The 27,613-nt window shown below is 41.7% G+C and overlaps 1 protein-coding gene across 1 annotated transcript; it reads right to left on the reverse strand.

Moving 5' to 3' along the window:
- Positions 1-314: 314 nt before the first annotated feature.
- Positions 315-26,577, reverse strand: MXD1 (MAX dimerization protein 1). Its single transcript, XM_049785109.1, has 6 exons — positions 26,327-26,577; positions 25,554-25,653; positions 19,414-19,443; positions 7,150-7,264; positions 5,315-5,474; positions 315-5,094 (listed from the first exon to the last, which is right to left on the reverse strand). Exons 1-6 carry the CDS (start codon positions 26,397-26,399, stop codon positions 4,907-4,909), a joined length of 666 nt encoding a protein of 221 aa, XP_049641066.1. The 5' UTR covers positions 26,400-26,577; the 3' UTR covers positions 315-4,906.
- Positions 26,578-27,613: the final 1,036 nt, after the last annotated feature.

Genomic DNA, 27,613 nt, shown 5'->3' on the forward strand with positions numbered 1-27,613 from the left:
TGGAAAGACAAGGAAGTCTCATGGGTTGTGCATTCCTAGTGGGCTGTCTGCATATCAGGGATATTGTAGGAAAGAGTGACCCCCAAGAGTAAGCAAGTGAGCAGGCAGGCAAACTGGGTAAGCAGACCAGCTTAGTTACTTCTTCTGATCAACAAATAGACTCAGCTGAAGCCATACAATTTACACTCTTATCACAGAATGCAAGGGAATTTGTTATAAATGGAAAAGAAACTTGATTAAGCTCTGTTCTGTAAGTGAATACCAGGAGAGACTGGGGGGGGGAGGGGTGGTACCAGGCAACAGGAAGACCAAAGTTTCTTTAATAATGAAATAATTTATTTATTTTTGTTAACGGTTGAACAATACAGAAGTTTACATATACACAGCAAAGATTCTCTAAAACATGTAGTAGTTCTAAAAATGCATGTGCTAACTGTAGTAAAAAGCACCATTCTCTATGTCTTGACACAAGATTTACATTGGCATTGTATTTACATAAAGAAATAAAGATCTGGAAACAATTTCATATGCTCTCACCTGCTGCTTCCTGTCTAGACTGTCTTTGTCATTAAGATTTTCCCAACATTGGTGGTTAACAGTAGCCCCCAGCACCAATTCTAGGGATGGGGTAAAAGGCAAGTTTGGTTCTCAGATAAAAGCTAAAATGAAGAATGCCCCCTCAACCTCCCACTCCATCCTAGAGAAAAGAAATAACTATTTTAAATCCTATTAAATCTAAAAATTGGGTCCCTTCCTAATTCTCATTTTATGATTTGAGAGAACACAAAGATACTCCATTTCTTTAGCTGTTCAATAGCTGAATCTAGCAGTGCCAGGAAATTATTTCTTCTTTCAGAAGACTAATACCTAAGAAAATCACCCTAAATATTAATGGAAAAATCATGATAATTCCTACCACAACCCTCTACCACCAGACATCTCTGGAAACAAAATATCCCACAGTCTGACCTTATAGAAAGAGAAAAACCACCTCATTAAAAGGGTTTTTTGGTCATCTTCTCCCAGGAAGGATTATTTAATCTGGAATAGACAACTATCTAAACATCCAAGAATTAATTATAGAAAAATAAGAGATTGACATGTAGGAAATTGCCTTGCAGTCTTTGATTTCCTGTTCAACATACAGAACAGGTAACATGGGGGAAAGCAGAGAAACTTGGGGGGAAATAGGAATGATCAAGATTTGGAGGACTAGAGAGATTATAAACACAATAAAAGTGGTATTCTGGCCAATACAGTAAGGTATAAAAACCTAAATAATGTGTGCATATATCTCATTACTTTTCAAAAATAAGATTCCTCTTTAAAGGCTGGTAGGGAGAGGCCAGAGGAGAAAAAGCCCATAAACCCATTAGTAAGCCCCAAGATATTGCTGGAGTTATTCTAAGCATTACTATTCTACCTAGTATACCTGCTACCCCATAACCCTAGAATTTTCTCTAAGTCACTTAGGGGGCAGAGAGGAGAGGCTCAAAGGAAACCCTTTCAGAACATCTATTTCTTGTGGAAAAAGTAAAAGTTAATTTAAAAAAATGCCCATCTCAAAAAACAAAAACAATAAAAACCTGCAGACCAGGCTAGTAGCCCACTTCCTGGTCAGGGCTTCCTTAGTACTCAATTCTGAATCAACACTGATTATTTTTAGCCTGGGATGAATAGGGAGCAGAATCAAAGTCCTGGTCCAAAAAGTGATGCTCTCTGAATCCCTAATTAGCATTAGATCTGTGACTAGATAAAGGAGCTGCAGTCTCTTATCAGCACCTTGAACTCAAGATCTTGAATTAGTCAAAGAAGCTCCAAACCAAGATACCTTGGGTGTTCAGCCTGCCATTCCAGGCCAACAAGGCTGGGAAAGCTGTTTTTGGGATGTTAACAGAAGCACACACATCTCTTCTCACAATATGAAACTGGGTTAGACTACACTCTCTCCTCCTTCCATATGCATCTCAATGTTACCAATAAGAGGGCAGTTTAGATTTCTTTTTAGTTTTTTAAAATCGACTTTCACATAAAAATATGCATGTGCCTATATTTATACACATCTATATTTACGTACAAATGTCAAAGTCTTAAAGGCTGGGGTTTATATCTTTGCCCATCCCCTCCCCCCAAACAACCCTAATAGAAAGGTTTTTCATTCTGCTTCAAAAATAAAAAAAAAACAAAACAAATAAACCAAACCAAAACAAAACAAAAAAACAACAACAAAACAACAACCCAAAAGACTGTACAGTTCTGGACAGTCAGGCTGGTGGCTCAGTGAATGAGAGAACTAACTGGCAAGTCGGGGCTGCTGAGATCAGCCACATGGGGGAAGGAGGTTAGCTGCCTTGGGCTGAGTTTGCTGGTCCTGAAGTTACAGTTTTGGTTCGAGGCCTGTCGAGCATGCTGATTCAGTCCACCTTGAGCTTTGAAAGAAAGATCTGATCCTGATGTCAGTTTATCACAAGTGCATTAAAAAATAGCTCTATCAAATCCCACATTTATATGCAATCAAATTGAAAAGGACCAGACAAACAGTGCAAAGGTCAAATAATTACTATTTTATATTGGGACAATACAGTTCATATTTCAACCAAAGACAAAAAAAAAAAAGCCATTTAACTCAAAGGCACAACAATTAAAACTAGAAAATAATGGCATCTCCCAGATACCTTGTTTCTAAATAAAAGGAAGCAAATACACAGATTTTGTCCCCCTCCCTCCCCCAATGCAAGCCCACAAGCTTTTCCCAAAGTCTTGAGTTCGTGATGCTATCCAGCATCCAGCATTGTGGACCCGTGAGGCGCTTGAGCGTAGCAATGAAACAAAATGCTTGTGAGGTCTAGAGAATGGCATACCAAGGGACCTCAAAGTGCAGATCCATCTTTGCAAACATGTTACAGGATGAGCTGGCTCTCGGAACACTATCATTCTGCTAAAATTCGGGAAGCAGGCTTTAAAAATGCAAAAGGCATCCTAGTTGTATTTCAGTGCAAATCTTCAGCTGGTAATTGGAAAAGATTCCAACAATAAAAAATCCTTTGTGTTGCCTGCTCTTCCCCACACCCAAAGTTGAAATGGAAAAAAAAAGTAAAAGAAAAAGAAAAAGAACTAAACAAAACCAGGGTTTACAGATGATTTTGGAATCATTTAGGAATCCACTAGTTCTGGTGAAAAATTGTAATTTGCTGAGAATTATTACATAGAAAAATCAGACTCAAAATAAATCTTGCTTTGTTTAGACTGCTCTTCAGGTAGAGAATGAGCTTCCAGTTAGAGGGTGTTTTGACTTTTACTCGGTTGTGTGGAAGAGAGAGGTGTTGGGGACGGTGGGCCGTGGGCGCACAGGCAGCTGCCTGCCATGGTTGAGCAGTCGAGCCCTTAGGTTAGTTACGGTGCATCTGTGGATTTAGGAATGCTCTCATCATTCTGTGACACACACTTTGATTCAGCGTCACTGATTTTTACAAATGGTTTGAATTCAATGAAAAAGATTCGCCTGAGGCCGAAAATATCAAGACCTCAGAACTAGGAATGCAAAAATATTAAGGGAAATGAACCAATTTTGTAGATTCCTACATACAAAGTTTCCAGAACATCTATAAAAGCACAAAGTCATAAGAATTAATTTTTTTCCATTACATTAGTTTATATAAAATGAATAAATAGTATTTATAGATTTAATGTGTCTTCTGTACATATGCATGTGCTCTGTTTGATAGCTTAAATAAAAATGCTACAAAGTGGGAAACCACTTAAAGGGGAAATCAAAAAGAAAAAAAGAAAAAAAATCAGCTTTTAAACTATCTATCCAAAGACTCCATTAAGAAGTTTTGGGGTTTGTCCAAAAATAAGAAGAGGAATTCTAGCAACACCGCACTAGCCTCTCCTGGTCACCTGCAACACAGAGAGTAGAAATGTGGACTTTTCCTTTCACTGATGGACACTAGCTCAGCTAGCTCCAAAGCTCAGTTATTGCTGAAAGTTAAATAGGAAAATAGATTAGCATTGGACCAAATGTCACTTATTTATGGGTGAGGGGAGAGAAGAAGAGGCATAATCACTTTGTGTTAAGTGGGAAATGGAGATCTCATTTATCTCTGAGGTAGGAAAAAAAATATTCCAGAGACAAGTAGCATCACAAACTGTGAGGGGGGAAATGGGTCCTGGGAGAGCGGAGGTAGCGCAGTCCCAGGACCATCGCACAGAAGAGAGATTGTACCGTTTGTTTGCGAAGACAAACAAGGCTGGAACTTTGATAAGCTGTGCAACCCCAAAGACATGCTATCGAGGTGTCCATTATCAAGTGAGAAACACTGCGCCCATCCCCACACAGGCCGGGGAGTTAGCACGGAAGTGTGCGAAGGGGTGTTTTCTGGAGGTATTCCTGACTCCTCACGGGGGTAAGGTCCATGGTTAAGTGCTCTTAAAAGCTGCTTTCAAAGCTGACTTTGGAGTTCTGAGAACAGGATCTCAGCTTGAAAAGTTTGTTTCCTTCCGTTTCCTAAGCACAAGACACATTCGGATATTTCTTCTAGGTCAGTCACAGAGGAAGCCAGAAAACTTTGAGAAGGGTCTCGTAGGCTAGACGGGGACAATAAAGGAGAAGGGGAGCTGCTGAGATGTGAAAGTTGCTTTTTCGGTCTAAGAATTCTTGGGTGCTTCAAATTGATTGGAATGTATGGTCTCTCGGAGACGAATTTCTATGCAAAGAGAGAAGCTAGCGGGTGCGGTCAGAGGCCCACCATCCTAAGCACTTCCTCACACTTTTACAAAGCTGATTTTGGTGAAGGTGGCACACTGACATCTACGTGCAAGGGAATTGTGGCAGGTCCAATACACTACCTAATCAGATCCAACAGGGAGAGCCAATCCAGGAGGCAGCGGAGACGACCATCTTCTCTTATAGGCCAAGACACTTCTGATGACTGTCTTGGAGCTTTATTCTCTTGATGCTGGAGCTGGAGTAGCCCTCGTCACTGCCCAGGCTCTGCATGCTTCCCCGCTCGTCAGAATCACTCACGCTGCTGCTGCTCCAGTCCAGATCCCCCGTGAGAGAGTCTGTGCTTTCAACATCCACATCGATTTCTTCTGTGGGGAGGACAAAAGACAGACAGACGTTGGAACAGATTCCATAGAACTCAGGCAAAACAAGGCAGCCCTGCCAAGGAGACTGATCTAAAGAAAGAGGGACTGGTGATTGAGGGTCTGCACAAAACCTGTCTCAGGTGAAACAGGTTCCAGAGCATTCTCATCTTCCCGGGAAGGCAGGCAGGGAAGGGGCCCAGCCGTGGATTGCAAGGGGCCTCACCCCTGTCGGAGTCGGAGCGCTCGGAAGAGACAGTGGAGCCAATGCTGTCCATCCGTATTCTCTCAATGCCCAGCTTCTCCAGCTGCCTCTTCAGGTGTCGCTGCTCTCGCTGAAGCTGGTCTATTTGGTGAATGGCTTTTCTGTCACAATCTTCAAGTTTCTGCAAATCAAAGGGGTAGTTGTTGGAGCCCACAGGCTGATTTCCAAATGGGCAGTGACCCTGCACCTTCCTCCCTGGCAATAAAATGTGCCAGTTCCCTGAAGAAGTCACCAAGTGTTACTTGACAAAGGACCTCAGAGACACAGGCAGAGGATAGATCAGTGGCTCCTGTCTTCATCTGTGACTGTTCACGATGGTTCAAGGGGTTCCAGATTGCAGTATCCCTCCACTCCCCCCCCACACCCACTTATTTAGCTTTCGGGTCACCTCCAGCTCTGCTCATCAATTACATCTGCCCAGAGGTTCTCAGGGCTTATTTCTGACTCTGCACTCAGGAACCACTCCTGGTGGGCTCAGGGATCATATCGGATGCCAGGGATTGAACCAAGGTGAGCCATATGCAAGGCAAACGTTTTACCCACTGTGTCTCTTTGACCTCAGAATATCCCTGTTTTAATCTTAAAAAGACTACAGGCAAGAACTCCCTGTAAGGAACTTCAACCTGACCTTCCTTGTCTGCAGCTCCACCCTAGACATGCATGTGCCCAGGGAACATGCCTGTGTCAGAAGCTGACACTTAAGTACATGAACATGTACACACATATCTACACACACACCTCCCAATCCACATCCTGACATGGTGACACTTTTTGGCCTTATACTAACTCAATAATTAACTCCTGTTTCTTGGCAAGAAATATCAGTCCCTTTTAAGTCCTAATTCCAAATTGTCCAACAAGAACACTTTGGAAACAAATTGCCATAGAACACTTGTTTTTTAAACTTTTAGCTATGTTCGTTAGCTCTTCATATCCAAATAGTTAAAGAAAAATGTATAATGTTTAATCCTGGTCATTTCTGTGATACAACAGAGGTTCCTCCCCCCCCACACACACCTAGAATTGTCATGCATTCAGAGTGCTATTCATAATTTAAGTGACACTTGTCCAGTCATGACTATGACTGGCAAAACAATGTAATAGTGATTCTGGTGGTAGCACCAGGGAGTTTGAATACTACTTCCTCATCCTTTGCTATTTAACCAACATACAGAGATCTGAGAATACCAGAAGCTCTGGGAAGACAAGGTGAGTTGTGAAGTCTAACCATGGAGAAGGGAGTTAACCAAACACACAAATAATCACTGATGTTAGCTGTGAAAAGGGGAGAGAGAAAGGAGAGAGAAAGCAAGAGCATGAGAGTGAGCGCATGCGAGAGAGAGCATATCTGTGACTGTGGCTTATCAGCAAAAGTAAAAACTTCAAACAGGGTGATGTGTTGAATTTGGGAGTATTATTCTTGGGAAGCATGAAGAAAAAGGTGTGTGTGTGTGTGTGTGTGTGTGTGTGTGTGTGTGTGTGTAACATAGAGAGTATTCTGAGGAGTTTATTGCAGTCATGACAGAGGTTCATGACAGAGGAAGTAGCCCAGGTTGCGAAATGTTTAGATCTTGGAGATGACGTGGATGTGTGTGTCTCAGGAGTAATAGCTATCAAGGATGACTCTGGATGCAGAAGGTGGACGTGCTGAGTTTGGGGTGCTATGACTCATCCACAAGGCAGGGTGGAGTTCAGAAGACGGCACGTCCAGATAAACATTGATTGTCCCACAACAGCAGACAAACAAGTCCACACGAAGAGGTGGAGCTAAGAGGAGTCCCACAGAATACACATACCTTTATGTGCAATTTGGCTTTTGTGAGCAAACTCAGCGTAGTGTGCCGACTGGACTCAGGTCCAAGCGGCACTAACCCCTTCAGTTTCTCTAGGCACAAGCGAAGATGGGCCCGTCTGCAAAAACAAAATGGCAGTGGCATTTGAGAATGTCAAAATCACTGGCCCAGTGATGGCAAATACTCCAAAGACCTTTTGCTGAACAAATATCTTTTGAAACCAGAGAACTCTGGTAAAAACTAAGGGGAAACAAAATCCAGGGTTTTCTAAAACTAAGTTACTTTTAAATAAGGAGTTGGGGAAGAGACTAGTATCTGCTATTAACACACTTATCAGTATTCTCCAGGTTTCTAGGTTCTGATATCACCAAAAGAGCATCATGTTCAGAAAATAATGACATCCGTGGGCTAGAATCCTTTTATTATCTTTTTGTTTTAGGACCACAGTCGGTACTGCTCAGTAGACCATATAAGGGACCAGGAGTCAACCCTGGGTCAGTCATGTGTAAGGAAAGTATTTTATCCACTGTATTCTCTCTATAGATAAAGGATTATTTTAAATCATACTTTTTCTCCTCTCAGAACACTAAGATCACTATAACTATGTCATATCCAGTATCTACACATGTAAATGGCACATGTATGTGCTTAGTCTCTATAGTTTTCTTGTAATAGCAAAGACTGAAATAACTCAATTGATTATCAGCAGAGAACTGTCAAAATAAATTACAGTATGTCCATGCAGTGCAGTACTATACAGCTAATAAATGCCTATTAGAAAAGAACTCAGATATATTAATTGAAGAAGAGTAAGATCAAGCATTACATATAACATAATGCTTTGGGTAAAAGTAGAGGAAGGGAAATATTTAATTCATCATTTTTATAATATAGATTATAAAGTCTGGTATCATAAAAACTAGTGGCAATAAGAAATATGGGAATAATCAAACATGAAAAAAGAAATATAAGAAATCCTTATTCAAGTTTTTATAATATTTTGTCTTTAGCTATGAACTATTATCATTTATAAAGTTATTCAGAAGACAATATATATTTATTTGGGGGGAAGAGTAGAGGTGGAGGGAGGACAACCCAGAGCTGCTCAGGGGTTATTCCTGGCTCTTCTGGCAATGCTCAGGGGACTGGCCGGATGCTGGGGATTGAAGCCAGATTGACTGTTTTTAAGGCAAGCATCATACCTATTTCTCTCTCTCTCTCTCTCTCTCTCTCTCTCTCTCTCTCTCTCTCTCTCAACCTTTGTTTTTAATAAGAATAAAGTACATTACTAGCATTTCTATATAGATAAACATGTTGAATAGCTGAAGGTAACTCTGAAGCCTGTAGGATGACACCATGGGACAGAGCAGAAGAGGAAGAAAGGGTGAATGAGATGGGAGCTGCAGTAACCCATGGAAAAGACAGCCAGTAGTCAAGGACTGGCCAGAAGCACATGAGTTCCTCCAATTTGGGAAACTGATCAACCCTTTATTAACACCTTGGTTTGGACTTTATTCTAGAATAGTGTTTTTTTTTAAACACCTTTACACCATGGGCTGATTATATGTGGGCAATATCAATATATAATATATGTTATATTTAAATATATATATATATATTTATGTATGACTGGCACCAGAAAATGAAAACCAATTTTTGGAATTTATCATATTCCAGGAATATGAAAAACAGCCAAGATTTGGACATTTTGTTTTATGGGGGAGGTGGAACCATATCTGGCAGTGCTCAGGTATGGTTGATGGTAACTCCAAGTGGTCCTGGGATTGAACCTGGGGCTCTCATATACAAAGAATGTGCACCAGCCCTTTGAATCATCTCTCCATCCCAAGATTCAGAATTTTAATTTCACTTCACAGGTCATTCCATCCCCCAAGAGATCCCTCCATATTTTCAATACTTACTTGTTTATACTATCTATTGACTAAAACACTGCCTGAACTGTTTGATTTTGTTACTTAACCATTTGTGGCCAACTCCTTAGAAAGTTGGAGCTACAGTTTAATTATTACTGTCTGGCCACAATTCTCCACATGCTTAATGTTTGCTGAATGGACTGTCATCTATTCAAGTAGACTTTCAGGTTCTTGAGGACAGAGTCCATCTAATGACATTTTTGCATGCTCAGCAGTGCTTGGGGACTTGGAGTTTTAGACACAGTCTACATATAGCCTTGGAGGCTATGCTCCAGTTGAATAGAGAGATAACCTAAATCTTGACCTGTCCCCTTTTCCTCCTGAAAATATTTTGCTATAGTAGCAAAAGGTGGGGATACAAAAGAAGAAAAGTGCTTCAGAAAACTTCCAGGCAGGTAAAATTGCATGAGGAGAGACACTGAGAAGTCAAGTCACATCCTAATCAAAAGAAAAGAAAAAGAAAAGAGAAAGGTCAGATCTAGGGGCCAGAGAGATAGCATGGAGGTAAGGTGTTTGCCGTGCATGCAGAAGGTTGGTGGTTCAAATCCTGGCATCCCATATGATCTCCCGAGCCTGCCAGGAGCGATTACTGAGCATAGAGCCAGAAGTAACCCCTGAGTATTGCTGGGTGTGATCAAAAACCAAAAAAAAAAAAAAAAAAGTCAAATCTAAATACTCAAGCCAAAGCCAACAACAATAGAATCAAGAGACTCAACCTACAACAAGCTAAACACAAAATGGACCTGTTTTACTGATAGTCCTGGTGGATAGGAATGGAGATATGTGGTAAACTATGGTGGAGGGAGGTCAACACTGGTGGTGAGAATGGCCCTAATTCACTGTCACTAAATACCTGAAATACAACAGTGAAAGACATGTAATTCACAATGATCTCAATAAAAAATTAAAACACACACACACACACACACACTTCGGTTGTTCCCACAAAGCAGATCTCGCAAATGGTGCACTGCACACCCTTCTGAGATGACTTAAGTCTGGCTTATGAAGGGAATGTTCCTAAACTCGCACAGGATCAGCCAGGCATGCAGGAAGTACCACATTCACTTCTGACCTAGGAGATTTGATGGCACCACTTGCTCCCAAAAATCTGTCCATGTGAAATGGCCCATAAGCAATGAGTACTATTAGAGATTTGCTCTCTATACTACTACATGGGGAAAGAAACAGAACTGAATGTAAAACATACTTGTTTACCCTGGACAATAATGTTGTTAAAAAAAAGAATGAAGTAAACAGATTATTTGAAAAACCCTGAGAAAGCATAATTAGTCACGCTTACAGTTTCCAACTTATTTCTCACTATCAAGCTAATCGTCTGATTGCCAAACCAGGAGAAGTTCAAAAGTTAAAATTAGCTTCAGACATTTTTCATCTTACTTGCTATTTGCAATGGCTGCATGATTCAGAACAATATCATATTGGTCCTTTCATAATGGGGGTTTATCGCATACAGATATGAGTATGTAAATTTTTAAGAAGTTTGTCTACTGATAAAAAATGTAATAAAGTCATCTTTCCATGCAGTGTCATGTCAAGTTAACATGGGAAGCTAAGGCCAGAAAGTACAAATTTCATTACATAAATGGGGGTGTCCAAGGAACATGTTTCGGATTCTGAGCTAGAAATAAAATCATTTGCCTAGCTGGAGCTATGGATAATACATGTTCATTAGATATTTTTTATGGCTTTGTTCTATGAAAATACAACCACAGCACACTTTGGATTTGTGGAAATGCAAAGCCAACTTCTCTCTCTCTCTGGCATTGCCCACTGAGGCTCTCCTCCAAGGTTTCACTGCTCCAGTTTGCCAATTGTCCTGCCCACTACCATTAACCTGTACATATGTCCCCAAGACCCGGCTGACCACAGCAGAGGGAAAAGCTAGAATAAGCTGGTTCAGTCCTATCATATAGTAGTGAAATTCATTCCAGAGCTAGATTAAAAAAAAAAAGACCAACAGATTCCTTTCATAGTTCCCAGTGAGGCCCCTCAATCCTGAGACATGTGAACCCCACCCTGGAACAAGAAGAAAACTTTCCAGCCAGCTCCAAGCACTTTTGGGGGACTAGACACACGTTTCTCAACACTCAACACCTGGATCTGACAAGGGATATGGTCTCCTAGCACACCACCTTCCAGTCCGGTTGCTGCTGCTGAGAACTACCACTTCACATTCCAGCAAAAAAGGATTGTACCAAGGCTGGGTTCCTTCTTGGCCCTATTGCCTTTTATTTTCCCAACTGCTTTGCATCAATGCTGTGAACTCTGACCAACTTCAAACCGCTGACTTTTCAGAAATATCACATTAATTATTCTGAATGGCTCCATACACCTTTGGTCTAACATAAGGAAACCAATCTTTGATCTGAGCTATAACTAGTAATGCTCAGAATGCTATGTGGCCTGTAGGGAGTGATCACTATGTCAAGCACCAACTATAACTTCTCTTCAGCATGTGTTTTTCTTCCCCCAAATAATCTCAATTTTTATTTATTTTAAATTATTTTTGTATTTGCTATTTGTTAGTCACCTTAAGACCAAAAGTTGGGATTAAGAGTAAAGATTAAGGAGCTTGTACATGCCACTTTTTTTCCTGTGTGACCTTCACCAAATGAATGAAATTCATGGAGCATCATAAAACTTATCATTAGAACTTAAAAGGTGAGCTCCAAAATGGTAGCAAGTTTGTTTTTTTTTCTTGTCCTAGTTTTCTCTGTTGACAGTGATTACCAGGAGGAGCAAGCAAAGATCACAATAGCACTATAATATTCTTTTAAAAATCAACAGGGCTTAGATGGGGCATAAAATTCAGTGGTAAAATTCATGCTTTGCATGTATGCAGCCCTGCATTCAATCCCCACACCAAAACAAATAAAATAAAATCAATATGGAATTCAAAGTGTTTCACTAGGGAGACAGAAGCTCTCTAGCAAAACCCCATTTTCTGACTTCTTCCCTTAAAAAATGGACATATTTTTGTGATTAGAAGATTTAATGGAAAATCTAGTCTAGTTTCTATGGAAACACAGATCTTGCATATATTAAAGATATTATTTTTCATATTAAAAAACAAGTGAGGGTTTTACACAAAAGGAAAGACTCCTTTCTGGCCACCCACAGCCCACAGAAGACCGAACAGAAACGACTCTGCCAATGGGCACCAAGCACCTGCCTGATTTCCACTTGCTCCAGGAGCCAGTGCACCTGGTCTCCCTCCCACACCTCCCCTGCAATGGCCAAAAGAAAATACAAACAAGGGTGGATACGAATTGACCTCAGAAACACAATCACATCTTTAATTGTGACATCCAAATGCAGAAGACCTAAAATATCTCATGTACTTAGGAAAAGGAAATACAGTATATTTGGGAACAAACTAGAAAGAATGTTTAGGAAAACCATACAATTTTGCTGTGAGATATTAGGAAAATCTTCCTGGAGAAATATAACACATTCTTATATCTGAATCCTCAGAATAAAAATGTCACTGCTACCTATAACTGTCTACAAATTTACATTATTTCAAGAAAAGAAATCTGAATAAAATTCTCTTAATGTTGGGAAATCAATCTTAACTTCACCGAGAAGAATAAAAATGTGAGAAACAACCAATAGTTTTGAAAAAGAAGACTAAGGAGGAATATGAGATACTTAATATTATGTATATTATGAAGCCCCAATAATTAAAAACAGTAAATACTAATATAGGAATAGACATACAAATCAAGTAGAGAATTTAAAAATTCCCTGATATAGGGACCGGAGAGATAGCATGGAGGGTAAGTCGTTTGCCTTTCATGCAGAAGGTCATCGGTTTGAATCCCGGTGTCACATATGGTCCCCCGAACCTGCCAGGAGCGATTTCTGAGCATAGAGCCAGGAGTAACCCCTGAGCGATGCTGGGTGTGACCCAAAAACCAAAACCAAAACCAAAACCAAAAAAAAAAAATCCCGGATATAGACCTAAGAGTAGGTGAGAACTTAAAATGAAGATAATATTCTAGTTTCTTGAGAGGTTTATCTCAAGCATTGATTACTCTGAAACTGAGAGGGAACTGGGGAGGGCAAGCTCAAAATAAAGCCAAATATATTAAATATTTAAATTTGGAAACCCTATTTGCATAAGACATAGTTCTATTGTTTTTTGTTCTTAAATCTTGTCCATCAAAAGTTAAGGAAAACTTGGGGTTGGAGAGAGAATACTAGTGGGGGAGATTCTACCTTGCAAGTGGCACTATCTACAGTCCTCTAAGTCCTACCTGGAGTGATCCCTAATCATAGAGCCAGGTATAAAGAACTGAGCACTGTGGGGTGTGGCCCAAGATCTCCTCCCTACCCTTCAAAGAAAGAATGAAGGAAAATTAATAATGCAAGTTGAGAAAAATCATTGAGAGGACTCTGGCTATCTGGGTCATGACCTCCTCTCAGAGCCTTGGCATAAACAGAAAGCACCTGGACTATGTGGTGTGCTATTAGACAATCCTGAATGCTGCTCTTTCTAGTTCTTCCTCTAGACTCAGATTTCTTTGATTTTGATCCATGTATGCCTCTCAGGCTGGCAGATTTTTAAGCTGGGAAGAGATACGACCAGAAGAGTAAGGTAGAGTATGCCTTCGGCAGTGCTAAATTTACATGCTCTTTGAAAAATGCTCCTCACTTGGATATAATCAGACCAGAAATGGTATTAAATCAGGTGAGCATTGTGCCTGTGTGTTTCTCTGTATGCCTGCATTTTGAGGGAGGAATTGTTAACTTTCCTTTTTTTAAAAAAAAAATAGTTTATTTTGGGACTACACCCGACTGGTTTCTGAAGGTATTCATGGCTTTGTACTCAGAGAGCACTCTTGATGGTGCTTGAGATTCCATATGTGATGGTGGTCATTAAACCTGGATTGTTATGTGTAAGGAAAGTGCCAAACTGTCTCTCCAGCATCCCGATTAAATTTTTCCCATTAAATTTTTAACCTATGTTTCTTCTTCACATTTTCTTCTAGATAACCACAAGAGATACCACAAGAAGTTCAGTTCAGAAAAGCTAGATTTTAGGGGTACAAAAATGAGGGCTTTCTATACCATCAACACTGATAATACGTGTGTGTATGTGAGTATTGTCCCTTTATAATAGCAACCAGGCTGTGGCTTAAGCCCTGTGTGGCAACAAAGCACAGTTACAACATCCTAGAGTGAAATCTGAATGTGGCCAAGGGACTTCAGAAGAAGTCAAAGTGGTGCAATGCACGACAAAAGTTAGGCCCCCTGACTTCTGATAAAAGGAGTTTGGCCATTTGAAAAGCCAAAAGTCAAATCTATAGAGCCCTCCATCTGTGAGTAGACTCTCCCTGAAGAGACAGACTTTGCTGGAAGGGTTTATCAGGCCAGGGCAGAGAATGACAGAGGGTTTGACCAAATGCAAACGATCAGGCTGCTGAGTTCTCCCCACAGAGCACACACAAAAATCTTTTGTCATTGGGTCAGAAGATTCTGGCAGAGATAATTGCTCTAGACCAGCTGCCTAATTCCAGCAAGCCCTGCATGTGACCATTCCAGAAAAATGAGTGCCTGCTATTAAAGGCGATGCCAGAGCCTTCTTTAGGGGAGCAGGGTGGGGGAGAGTGTTCTAGCACCTGACTCTGGCCCTACTAGCTGCGGTTATGCAATTATTCACTGAAAAACATTAAGATCAGAGGATTTCCCAGCTAGGAGATGGGAACAGTCATATTATCATCAACATAGTGTATATAACAAGAAAAAGATAAAAAATATTTTCTATATTCACTATAGTTGTAGTGACAATAGGAAACCACGAATACTTAAAATACATATAAAGTCAAGAATATATTTTACGATAACTGTATACTATAATCCTTTAGAAAGACGAAAAGACTTTTGAATACATGAAAGAACACCCCAAATAAGAGATAGAAAGATCAAATATGTCCCCTAAGCTTTCAAATGTATATTATAATTATTTGATTTCAATTTAAAAAATTTCCAACAAAGTTAGATGATGGTGAATTGCCACCCAAACTGTAACAGGATTGATATAAATTTTATTAAGAAAAGTAAGTGAAAATAGCTGAGAATGTGGTAAATCAAGGAGCAGAGCATGGAGAGTTGCTTTCCTAGATCCTGAAATACAAAAAAATCACCTCCAACATGAAAACAATGCATATGGCCTAGAAGAGCAGATGGATTGCTAAAATACTCTAGAACAGATTTTACCACAGATAAGCGCTTAGTATGTGACAGATTAGCAACTTCAAATAGCAAGAATCTATGAAGTGAGTTTGTAAAGGTGAATGATAAACTGGACAATTGTGTAATACACAAAAGGGTAATCTCATACTCAGAACCTTCATATTACTGAGTTTTTTCAAAATAAAATAAAATTAGGGTGAGAGATAGTACAATAAGTAGGGCACTTGCCTTGAACATGACTGACCTGGGTTCAGTCCCTGGCAACTCAAATGGTTCCCTGGGCCCACTAGGAGTGATTCCTGAATGCGGAAGCAGGAGTAAGCCTTAAGCACTATCAGGTGTGGCCCAAAAACCAATAAATAAATTAACAAATAAAACAAGTTTTCTGGTGTTTTTATTTTAAACTTATCAGATTCATAAAGGTCTTTATATATATCATCTTGGGAAGGCATATGGAGAATAATGATTATAATCTACCTGATGGCAATATAGTCAACATTAAAAACTGTAAGGGCACAGATACACCTTTAATTCCACAACTATAAATTTATTCTAAGGAAATAATTATGATGCTAGGCAGAGATGTAGCTACAAAAAAGTTTAAGGAGGCATTCACTGTTTCCATTAGCAAAACACTGGCAAGAACATAAAAAAGAAACCTGATCATGAATCAAGGCAGATCCACATGATGCGTTGTCAACTTGACAACTTGGCTGTAGTAACCAAGGCTTGATTGGGGCTGGAGTGAAAGAACAGTGGTAGGGTTTTTGCCTTGCATTCGGCCAACCCAGGAACAACCTGGGTTCGATCCCTGGCACTCCAAGGTGCCAGGAGTGATTTCTGAGCAGAGCCAGGAGTAACCCCTGAATGCTGCGGTGTGTGGCCGAAAACCAACCAACCAACCAACCAAAACTTGATTACATTTTTTTCATCCCCCCTATCATTTATAATGAGATGCTGTGATTTACTATTAATGATATTTTTCATGCATTGATTGTTCTAACACTTTACCACCAGGAGTGCCCTCTTCCCACCACCAAGACCCCAGGGCCTCCTCCCTCCCACACCCATTCCCATGCAGAAAAGCTCTGTTCTGTAGACAAAAGTCTCCAGTTCTGATACCTTTGGCTGTCTGCTGTTCCCTATGATGCTTTTTATATTCCACATATGAGAACAAGTTTGTGGAGGAGGTGATACCAGCACACACACAGATGAGTAAAGCTAAACTACTAAAATTCCACAAACTTGGGGCCAGAGCAGTGGCGCAAGTGGTAGGGTATTTGCCTTGTACGCACTAACCTAGGACACACCTTGGTTTGATCCCCACATCCCATATGGTCCCCCAAGCCAGGAGCAATTTCTGAGCACATAGCCAGGAATAACCCCAGAGTGTCACGGGGTGTGGCCCCTCCCTCCAAACTTGTAAATCAAGGATACATTTATTTTAAAAATTTTTAAATGGTATATCTTTTTAAAACAGGCATATAAATAAAAAATTAATAGTATAAATAATTATAAGCTAATATATTTTAAGATCTCCATGAAGTAAAGAAATCCTACAAATACATAATTTAGTAAGAACGAAGAAATTTCCAGCCTCCAAAATTCTCTTTCATGGTAAGGATCTCCATTTTCAAAGGGGGTTTGCATGAAAGAACTCCATATATTTATGGAACCATTTTATATAGCACCATCTTGGCTATGCAGGATACTGAGAAAAACTCAATCTGGATGGGTAGCCTCAATTTGGAACTGATAGGAACTGAGACCAGAGTAAGCTATTCAATGGTTCTTTCTCAGTTTGGCTTGCCCATGAGCATCACTTCAGAACATTAAAACAAAACAAAAAAAATTCCAGTGCAGAGGCTGGAGAAATAGTACAAGGAGTTAAAACATTTACCCGCATAACACTGCTGGGTGTGGTCATGGAGGCCCCTGACCACCTCTGGGTGGCCCAGTAATCCCTGGCATTATAGGACAGAGTAAGTAGTATTCCCACTCTCTGCAGGAAAGAGAGAGAGAGAGAGAAAAGGGAACAGAGGAGAGAGGAGGGGAGAGGGAGAGGGAGAGATTGAGATTATTCTGAATCTCAATCCAAATGAACTAAATAAGAATTGCAAGGAGTGAGGTTCAGGTGTTCAGTGCTCAGGGATCACTCCTGGCTTTGTGTTGTACAGAATCACTCCTGGCCTAGTGCTCAGAGATTTCTCCTGGAACTGTTCAAGGAAAGTGCTTTTAACTCTTGTACTAGTACTCTGGCCTTGTCTTTAAATACTTTATTAAGCCTTACAATGAATTACATTGGGGCCGGAGAGATAGCATGGAGGTAAGGCGTTTGCCTTTCATGCAGAAGGTCCGTGGTTCGAATCCCGGCGTCCCATATGGTCCCCCGTGCCTGCCAGGAGCGATTTCTGAGCATAAAGCCAGGAGTAACCCCTGAGCACTGCCGGGTGTGACCCAAAAACCAAAAAAAAACAAAAAACAAAAAACAAAAAAAAACCCAAAACAATGAATTACATTATGTTCCAGCATGATAAAAACAAGTGATTTTTCAAAAAGTCTTTATTAGAGATTGATTTTCCTAAAAAAACTTCATTGACAAAATATTGATAATTGTTGAATTTGGATAATGACTATGGGAGAGCCTAAATTGGTTTATTATTTATACCATTTCTGCATATTTGAAATATAATAATAATTATTATTAATTTTTGATTTTGGGGCCACACCCGGTGACAATCAGAGGTTACTCTTGGCTATGTTCTCAGAAATCACTCCTGGCTTGGGGGATCATTTGGGACGCCGTCCAGGGGATCGAACCGTCATCCGCCCTAGGTTAGTGCATGCAAGGCAAACATTCTACTGCTTGCGTCATTGCTCAAGCCCCAAAATATAATTATTTTATAAAAATCACCAGAAAAAATTATATTTTTTTCCCACAAAATATTTGTGTATAAGGTATTTTTTAAATTTAATTTTCAGGCTAGAGCAATGGCACAGTGGTAAGGTATTTGCCTTGCACGAAGCCAACACAGGACAGGACAGACCATGGTTCGAATCCCGGCATTCCATATGGTCCCCAGAGCCTGCCAGGAGTGATTTCTGAGCATAGAGTCAAGAGTAACCCCTGAGCGCCGCTGGGTGTGACCCAAAAACAAAAAAAAATTAATTTCCACTTAACTATGAAGGTCACACCTTGTGGTGTTCAGTGATCACTCCTGGCAGAGTTCTAGTAATCCTATGGGGTGCTAGGGATTGAACCTGGGTCAACCACATGCAAGAAAAGCACCCCTACCTGACATACTATCACTCTAGCCCTTAATGCAGAAATATTTTGGGGGGCAATATTTTAAAATATTTTTATGATAAACAAATAGCATTTCCTCAAAGAATATTTATATGAGGATAAATATGAGAAGCAAAGCCTGCTTACCTCCACCCACCTAAGAAATAAACTATTATAAAGCTTTGAAGGTTCTTGGTAGGGCAACTAGCCTTGTGAGGCCAGCTGGGCACTGCACAAAAGTGCCTGCCAAGGGGTAGGAGAAACCCTGGAGGAAGGGACTTTTTCTTTGGGCATAAAAGGATGATCTGTTATATGGACTAACGGGGCTGGTATTTCTTTTCTTTTTCTTCCTTTTTTAATAAAAACTTTTAAAGATTTTGCAAGTGACTCTAATGCAACCCAAATTGAGAATCACTAGGCTACATCACTAAAAGAGGATCAAAGTTGCTTTGAAAAAGCAAATTTATACACTTACTTCACTCCTGTGGGTATAGACAAGAGAGTACGGCCAAATATAGTTAATAATGTGCAATTAAAAAAAAAAACCCACTATTTGTGAAAACACTGCTCCTGGACTTAAATGATTTGGATTATGGGACAGTCATACAAGAGGAGAAGGCTGCAGGGGGTGAGGTCTTTGGAACTGGAGAGCTCTTCATCTGAGTGACTGCTGGGCAGTGCTGCTGAGAAAACCCTGAGAGAACTCTTAAATCATTTGGCACTATGTGTGGAAAGAGTCAAGAAAAGCAACCAACCCTCAATGCAATAAACATATTAAAGCATCAGAAACCTCCCCAGCCCGCCCTTCCAAACACGACAACTCACCGATTCTTTTCCATTTCATTATGAGTTGATCTGAAAGAGGGAATAAGAAAGAATAAGATTATTTTTGTCTTAGCTATTTTAATGCTAACAATTATTTTTAACTTCCTTTTCTCTAATGTTGGTAGGAGACAGAGAGAAAGGCACAACATATCAGTGAGTTCTATTGTATAAATTAGTCTATTTGGGAATTAGAGAAGTGTAAATATCTAAAGGTGTTCAAGGAAAGGTAATGCATTTTTAGAAAGAAAATAAAAAGAGAAAGTATAAAGAAAGTAAAACAGTCACACAATAGGATGTAAATTGGGTCCTATCATATCATAAAGCTCCCATGAAACCAAGAATAGAACATTTGAGTAGTGGTATCACCATAGCAGCCCGCTAGACTTTCAGTTTTGATATATACCAAAATGATATGCTAAATTGTTGACTCTAGGATATGGTGAGCTTTTTTGTTTGCTTTGGGGCCACACCCAACATCGGCACTCAGGGGTTACTCCTGGCTCTGCACTCAGAAATCACTCCTCGAAGGTTCAGGGGACCATATGGGATGCTAGGAATCGAATCCAGGTCCGTCCTGGATTGGCTGCATGCAAGGCAAATGCCCTACTGCTGTGCTATCTCTTCGGCCTGTAGGATATGGTGTTAAATGGTTAAAATAACTTCTTGTTTCCCTCAGTCTGCCTACTTCTTGAACTAAGCATTTAAAAAGTTTTATAATGAGGTAGTAATTTTATCATGCTAGTAATTAGATCCTGATAAATTTATTTCATTTACTCTTAAAAATGCAACTGTTGGGGCTGGAGATAGCCCAGAGGTGGGGCTCAGAATCCTGACATCTCATATGATCCCCCAGTCTGCCAGGAGCGATTTCTGAGCATAGAGCCAGGAGTCACCCCTGAGCACTGCTGGGTGCGACCCAAAAAAACAAACAAACAAAAAAATGCAACTGTTGGAAATTTACTAAATAAGTTTAGAAAGGACCATCCAAAACCTCAGTTTACCTTAAAGAAAGTACACTGGTAAAGAAGCAGGGTTAAATCTGAAGTTTAGCTTTGTCACTGACTGACTGGTACTCTAAAAAAAAAGTTCTTTTTTAACTATCCTGTCCTTGGCTAACTCCTCTGTAAAATGGGAATAAAATCACTGCTAATTACGTATGGAACAAGCATGATCAATGAGGAAGCATTGTGATTAGAGAGCTTTGGATGAAAGTTGTGGTAGATATGAAATCATATTATTAGTGTGTTTATAGTTGCCTTGAGTATAAGGTCTGGTTTAGGAATTTATGACCGGATTCTACAAAAGCCAGTTCATGTGGCCATATACTCCTTCCCAACAATTAAAAACTAAATTTGAGGAATCTTCGAACATAATAAAGAAGTTGACTCTTGACTTTTCCAGTGAAAATTCTCTAGAATCTAACCACTTCAGGGAATTATGCCCTAACTGAGACCATGACAGTGGGGCCAAAATCAAAACCTTACAGGGTCTAAGAAACAAATTTGCACAGTAATCATGAGGAACACGTGTGAATATACAATCATTCATTTACATTAGGGGCATCACTACTAAGTTCAATTGCACCAGAGACTGTGTGTGTTAGTGAGAGGAAGGGTGGAATTAAGGAGAAAAAGGAGAGGGAGAAGGGGAGAGGGAGAGAAGGGCAAGAAAGAATGAAAAGAAAGAAAGAAAAAAGAGAAAGAAAGGAATGAAGGAAGGAAGGAAAATAGGAAGGGAGAGAAAGAAAAAGAAAGGGGGAGAGAGAGAAAGGGAGAAAAAGAGAACAAATTGACAGTATTCTAAGTTTTAGAATATTTGTTTTCTATATATTAAAGATACATGGACTTTAAAGTTAGTTAACTTAAAGGCTTTAAAGGTGAATCATCCCTTGGTTGTCCTTCAGCATTTTTCAGTTACATTTTCTAGAGGTTTACTTCCTGCATTTGCCAGCAGGATATCACAGTTAACAAGAATTTTGTCTGTACTGCAAACCTTTGGCTTTAAAGCACGTGGCATTTTGGTTTTAACAGGGAATAACAAGTTCAAAGTCTGACAGATTTTTTAAATGGATGAAAGTATATGACAACAGCTGGTCAAGACTTTCCTATTTAATTGTAAATAAGAATGGCCCTCAGTAGGAGGTGGTGAAGAAAGTGGGCATTGGAAAAAAACATGGTCTCCAAATATGGAAAATATAGTAACATTCTGGATACTCTTAAAAGTTTCTGGATTCTTTAATGATACACATGAAGAATTTCTGAATACCCATGATAAAAATTGTTAATAAATTCCATAATAAGCATAGCTACTTTCAAATTTTGAACAAGCTTGAAAACAACTATTTTTTTTCTCTTTTTTTTTTTGGGGGGGGGGGTCACACCCGGCGGTGCTCAGGGTTACTCCTGGATCTGCGCTCAGAAATTGCTCCTGGCAGGCACGGGAACCATATGGGATGCTGGGATTCAAACCACCATTTGGCCGCTTGCGAGGCAAACGCCCTACTGCTGTGCTATCTCTCCAGCCCCCAAAACAACAAGTTTTATTTGATTGAATTAGGGAAAGGCACTAGGTTTACTGAAACACTTTATCTTTAATAAAAATTAAGCTTTAAAAGTGATCTGTTCAACAACTGCCTGCCAACTTTTGTATTTTAATTAAAGATTTATAATCATACATAGATATCTTATGATAAAATTACTTTCCATGTGATCGCTGAAATGAGTTGCAAACTCTGAAACTACTGATAAAAGTCAAATGCCACCACTTAAAAATATATATTCTAACAAAAAAATAATTAAGCCACACAACAGAGTGTTGAGAATGGGAAAAGTCCTTCAGTTCAAAGACTCCCAGTGTAAGATTGTTCTAGAACTTCTGTCCCATAAAAGTCCTGAACTTCCTTTTTCACACAAGGGCCAAGGCCTGTCCTACCAATTTAATATCATGTACTTTCAAAAGTTCTGGATTTCAATTCTGAATGTTTACTAAGTTATTTTAAAAATTAGAAGGGTAAGAGAAAATAAAATAAAAATGGAAAAAAAAAAAGAGAAAACAATTAGTAGGAAAGGAAGAGACCAACTCCCTGTACTGTAGACAATTCCACAACAATCTATATGCACAATTTCCTTTGTTTCTGTTGGTGTTATTTTTTTTTTACAAGTAACTAGAAAAAGTTAATCAATTCTACATTTTTAGTACTAAATTAGTTTGATGTTGGCTAAATGGGTTTTTTTCCTTTTTTCATTTAAATAGTCGAAGGAAAAGTAATTCCCAAGGCTCCACAAGCAAAGAACATACAGCATTTCAACCGGAATGAACAAGAATAAGTTGTTATCCAGTGATTACATAAACCAGCAGTAATCTCTCCCTAGACCTTAACTCAGTTCAAAATCCTGAGCAGACATGGCCTTGGATGAATGTCTAATTCAAATAAAGGGGTCAAACTGCATTCCCTAAGGAGATGTCTCCCTGTTCAGGTAAGGATTACTCTTAACAGGTTATGAGTAAGGTGATCACACTTAAACAATACAACCTACTCTTGCTTCATATGTTTTCTTGGTAAGGTTTAATCATGGTCTCTCTCAAAGATGCTTGCACCACTGATGATATTACACTCATTTCCTATTAGTCAAGGATATGGACAACTGACATGGCCTCCTTGACTCTCATCATGGAAAGCAAACCGAAAGCATTAACAGAGTTTTTCTGAATATCCAGAGTTGCAGTCATTTTTCAGGAATAATAATGGATATTAAAGAGAAGAGAAATAATCTGTTTGGCTTAAAATTCTCAACCATCATTATTTTTCTTTCCTAATCACCCCAGGGGTAGTGGCCATTTTGGAACTCAACCGTTTCTCTTTAACCTTTTTTGCTTTTCCTCTCCCCACCAATGAACATTTACACTCCAAACCCCAACACTCATGCAACTTTTTCCTGTGAAAGCTAAAATATTTAAAAAACAAAATGCTGAAGTATTAATGTGGTTAACTCCTTTCAAATAAGGATTGGGCAAGATTAAAAGCAGCAATTGGACAACACTTTAGGGGAAAAAAAAAAAAAGACAAAGTCCTCAGTGTTCTTTCAGACCAAATTTTAAAATATTAGCACTGTAACAAAATGCAGCACAGTTTAATTGTTTTATATTATTGCACAATACAAGGGAGTATTAACATCCTTCTTAAAAGGCACAAAACAATTGGCTACTACCTTCAGGTAATGGTAAAGCTAGGAGGGAAAGGAAAAATCATCGTAATTAAGGATCGGGTTCCTTCTTCACAAGCCTTCCAATTGAGAGACTCAGCACATGTGTATGGCTGCTCACCCATGGTTCTACTAAGCTTTTTTTTGTTTTTGTTTTTCGGGCCACACCTGTTTGATGCTCAGGGGTTACTCCTGGCTAAGCGCTCAGAAATTGCTCCCTGGCTTGGGGGGACCATATGGGATGCCGGGGGATCGAACCGTGGTCCTTCCTTGGCTAGCACTTGCAAGGCAGACACCTTACCTCTAGCGCCACGGTTCTACTAATCTCAAGGACAATGGGATGAATCAAATCCAAAGAAGACAGCAAGTACAAGAGTTTTGGTTTAAATGGGAACTTTTGGGCTTCCAGAAACTGCATTACTAATTGCAGGAAGTTCTTCATGACATTGGGCTGGAATAAGGATTCTAAATTAGTGAGGAAGATGTCAATAATTTTACTTTATTGCAGTGAAAGGTATAACTGAATGATATTAAGAAATATACTTCGGGGCTGAAGAGATAGCATAGAGGTAAGGCATTTGCCTTGCATGCAGAAGGATGGTGGTTTGAATCCCAGCATCCCACATGGTCCCCCGAGTCTGCCGGGAGTGATTTCTGAGCATAGGGCCAGGAGTAACCCCTGAGTGCTTCCGAGTGTGACCCAAAAACCAAAAAAAAAAAAAAAAAACCAAAAAACTTCGTAGCATTTTTTTTGAACCATATACAATGTTGTTCAGGGATTACTACCAGTTTAGTGTTTGGGGAAGGGACATGCTGTGGCAGGATTGAACCCAGGTCTCTCACATACAAAGCATGTGCTCAGACCTTTGAGTTTTCTGTCTGACACATTCTAGCTAACGTGTTCTTTTTTTTTTTTTTTTAATTGTTGCTTGCTTTTTGGACCACACCTGGCAGAGCTCAGGGGTTACTCCTGGCTCTGTGCTCAAAAATCGCTTCTGGCAGTCTCGGGACCATGTGGGATGCCGGGATTGAAGCCGAGCGTCTGTCCTGGGTCGGCCACGTGCGAGGCAAACGCCCTACTGCTGTGCTATCTCTCCGGCCCCTCGCTAACGTGTTTTAAGGGCAAAATTGGGGGAATAAACTACATTTACAGCATATTAATTTGTTTCAGGAACTATGTTCATAGGTTTAATATGTGATTTCACTGGCTTTTAAGCAAAACCTTCACAGTAGGAAAAAGACTTTAAGAGGCATAAGATTCCTCATTGTTAATATTATATATTTCTTCACCAAAAAGGTAGTTTTAAGCCACAGCACTCCTCTTTCGTATTATAAACAGATTATGACTAAATTAAATGATCAGAGAAGCCAGTGTATTTATTTTACATGTCAAATATTAAATCTTAGCACCAATGCCAAGTCACTACTTTAACAGGCCTATCAACTCTTCACCATGAAAAGTAAAAAAATATAGAACATGTTTTCAGTTTTTCATGGAAATATTTATAATAATATTGAGTTTTTGGAGACTAGCTTCACACCTCTAAATTTGTACATTTGTTCCATCTGACCATCAAGGTTCCAGTACATTCAATCTAAGGGCAATATATTTTCAGGGTTGCCAATTTTTACTGAGAGTTTCTATAGATCTTTTTTGTTCCAACGGGAAGAAAAGCAAAATGAAGATAAATTATGTTCATAAAGAAATGTGAGCCATTTCTAATTCTCTTTTCTAGTTACTCCCTCATCCCCTGGCAGAGTTCTCTCATGGCTTAGATGGAATAAATCTGTTCTTCTGAAGCAAAGACCACGAGGGCTTCCCGGATTGCGGCTTCATGTGGCCAGGGGAGGGTTCGAATCAAACCGGGCAACTTCCATTCTACAGTTTCAGTCAACGGCAGACTCATCTATCAGAAAGAGAAATAGTCACCCGATTACCTGCTATTGCTGTTAGTCTTCTTGGACTTGTTCCTCCTTTTTAAGGCATCTCTTTCCTTGTTATTGTACGGTAACATGGAGGCATAACCATGCTCAGCTTCTAAGAAAACCGGAGGATCCAGTTAATGAATGAGCCCAGAACATTCAATGCGCTTCTCCCCAACCCAACCCAACCCTTTGGACATCTTATATTTATTTATTTTTTTTCCTGAAAAAGGGGGCTGTGTTCATCCTGCAAGGAAGCAAGGTGGAAGCATTCTTAGAACTGTTTGCTTTCTTTTTAAAAAATTGTGTGGCTGCCTCCAGTTGGGAGCGGGTGTCGGGGAGCATGCCAGCTGCTCACTGTAGAGACAGCTCAAGTCGTGAGGCTCCTGGATGCTGGGGCCACCAGGAAGGTTCAAGCGGGTGGGCAAGTGGGGGTGCGTGGAAAAGGGGGCGAAGGTGAGGGGCAAACACCCGAGGGTATGTATATGTGTGTTTGGGGTGAGCCCCGAGCTGGGCTGACCCAGCGAGGGGCCAACCCAGGAGCATCATCATGATCGAGGGGGGCGCAGGGTACCCCTTGGCAACGGGGCAGCGGACGAGACCCCTTCGCACCCGATGCATGATGATGCATCGCCTTCGGGGAGCTGCGGACCTCCGCGCGTGGGGAAGGAGCGCTTGGAGGGGTTGGGGGGTGCTCGCGATCGCGCTCCCTGCGCCCCCCAACAACCGCTGGGCTGGGCAAGCCTGGGACCCCCCCTTTCATCTCGCAGCTCCCGGGCCCCGTGCACCTCTCTCCCGCCGCTCCAGGTAGTCGGCCGCCTCCAGCAGCATCTGGATGTTCATCCGAACCGCCGTCGCCATTCTGCACCGGGGGCCGGAGACGCGGGATCAACCCCCACCAGCACACGCACTCGCCGCCTCCGGTCGGTCGAGGACACCCGCGGCCCCGCGCTGGGCTCCGGGCTGTCAGAGCTGGGCTGGAGGGCAGCTACTCCGGCTCTCTCGCTCTCGTCTCTCTCGAGCGATCGCGCTCCCCAGCACCGTGGCCGAACCCGGAGAAGAGCAGCAGCCCCGCCGCCGCCGCCGAGTGTTTATCCCCGACTCACCCTCCCCCCGCCCCCAGCCCCTGCGCTTGACAGGCCCCGGCTCCGGCGCCGCTTCTCATTGGGCGGCCCCGCTAGGGCCCCGCCCCCGGACTCCTCCCATTGGAGGGCGCCCTCGAGGCCACGCCCCCTAGGGTCCGCTCCTCCCGCTGACTGGCCGCGCTTGACAAGGCCCGGGCTCCACCCCTTCCTCTCGATTGGCCGCAGGATTTGCAGCTCCGCCCCGCGCGCCCTCCCTGCTTCCTATTGGCTCAGAGAGGCGACCGAGCCCCCCTCTGGCTGCGCGGCTATTGGCCGATGGCTACAAAAGCGGCCCCCCCGCCGGCGCTCATTGGCTAACGGGCTCAAGGACCGCCTCCTCCGATGACGTCACCCGCTCCAGCCGGGCGGCTGAGCCCCGAGCGAGCGGCTGCTGGCTGGCTGGGTGGTCAGTGGCTAAAGTCCTCCCGCTCCTCCTCCGCCGCCTCCGCCGCACATCTGGCGCTGGCTGGCCCTGCGCAGGGCCCGGACCCGGCGCCCTGATTCACCCGGGCCGTCTCGAGACTGAGCTGGGCTCCACCCGGCCCCTCCCGGCGCCGCGTCACTCGGACCTGTTGCCGGGACCGGCCCGGCCCCGTGGGGAAAGTTCCGGGCACCTGTCACCCGTCTCCGCAGCGGGACGAGGGCACGGCTGGCTCGGCGTGGCACCCGATCGGATCGGGTCGGTCGCGTCTCGCCCGCCCGGGCCCGGCTCTCGGATCCGCGCCTCGCAAGCAAGCGCACCGCGCGGGGAGCCCCGGCTGCCAGAGCCCGGCACGGAGAGCCAGCGAAGGGGTGGCCCTGGGCCGTGGCTCCGCGCTCCCGACTTCGGGCGCCACGTGGCTGCGGTCCACGCTCAGCGTCCGCCGCACGATGCATGGATGACTGCTCCCCTTCCAGCTGCTCTCCCACAGCTCGCCCCAAGGCTCCCTTAAATGCTCAGAAACTTCCCGA

Source organism: Suncus etruscus, chromosome 12, assembly GCF_024139225.1.
Source record: "Suncus etruscus isolate mSunEtr1 chromosome 12, mSunEtr1.pri.cur, whole genome shotgun sequence".
Classification (NCBI taxonomy): Eukaryota; Metazoa; Chordata; class Mammalia; order Eulipotyphla; family Soricidae; genus Suncus; species Suncus etruscus.

Coding starts and splice junctions, on each gene's coding strand:
- MXD1 (XM_049785109.1), bottom strand. CDS start 26,399: ATGGCGACGGCGGTTCGGATGAACATCCAGATGCTGCTGGAGGCGGCC. Junction 25,654..26,326: donor CCTGGAGCGGCGGGAGAGAG/GTGCACGGGGCC, acceptor CGGTTTTCTTAG/AAGCTGAGCATGGTTATGCC. Junction 7,265..19,413: donor AATGAAATGGAAAAGAATCG/GTGAGTTGTCGT, acceptor TTGTTTTTGCAG/ACGGGCCCATCTTCGCTTGT.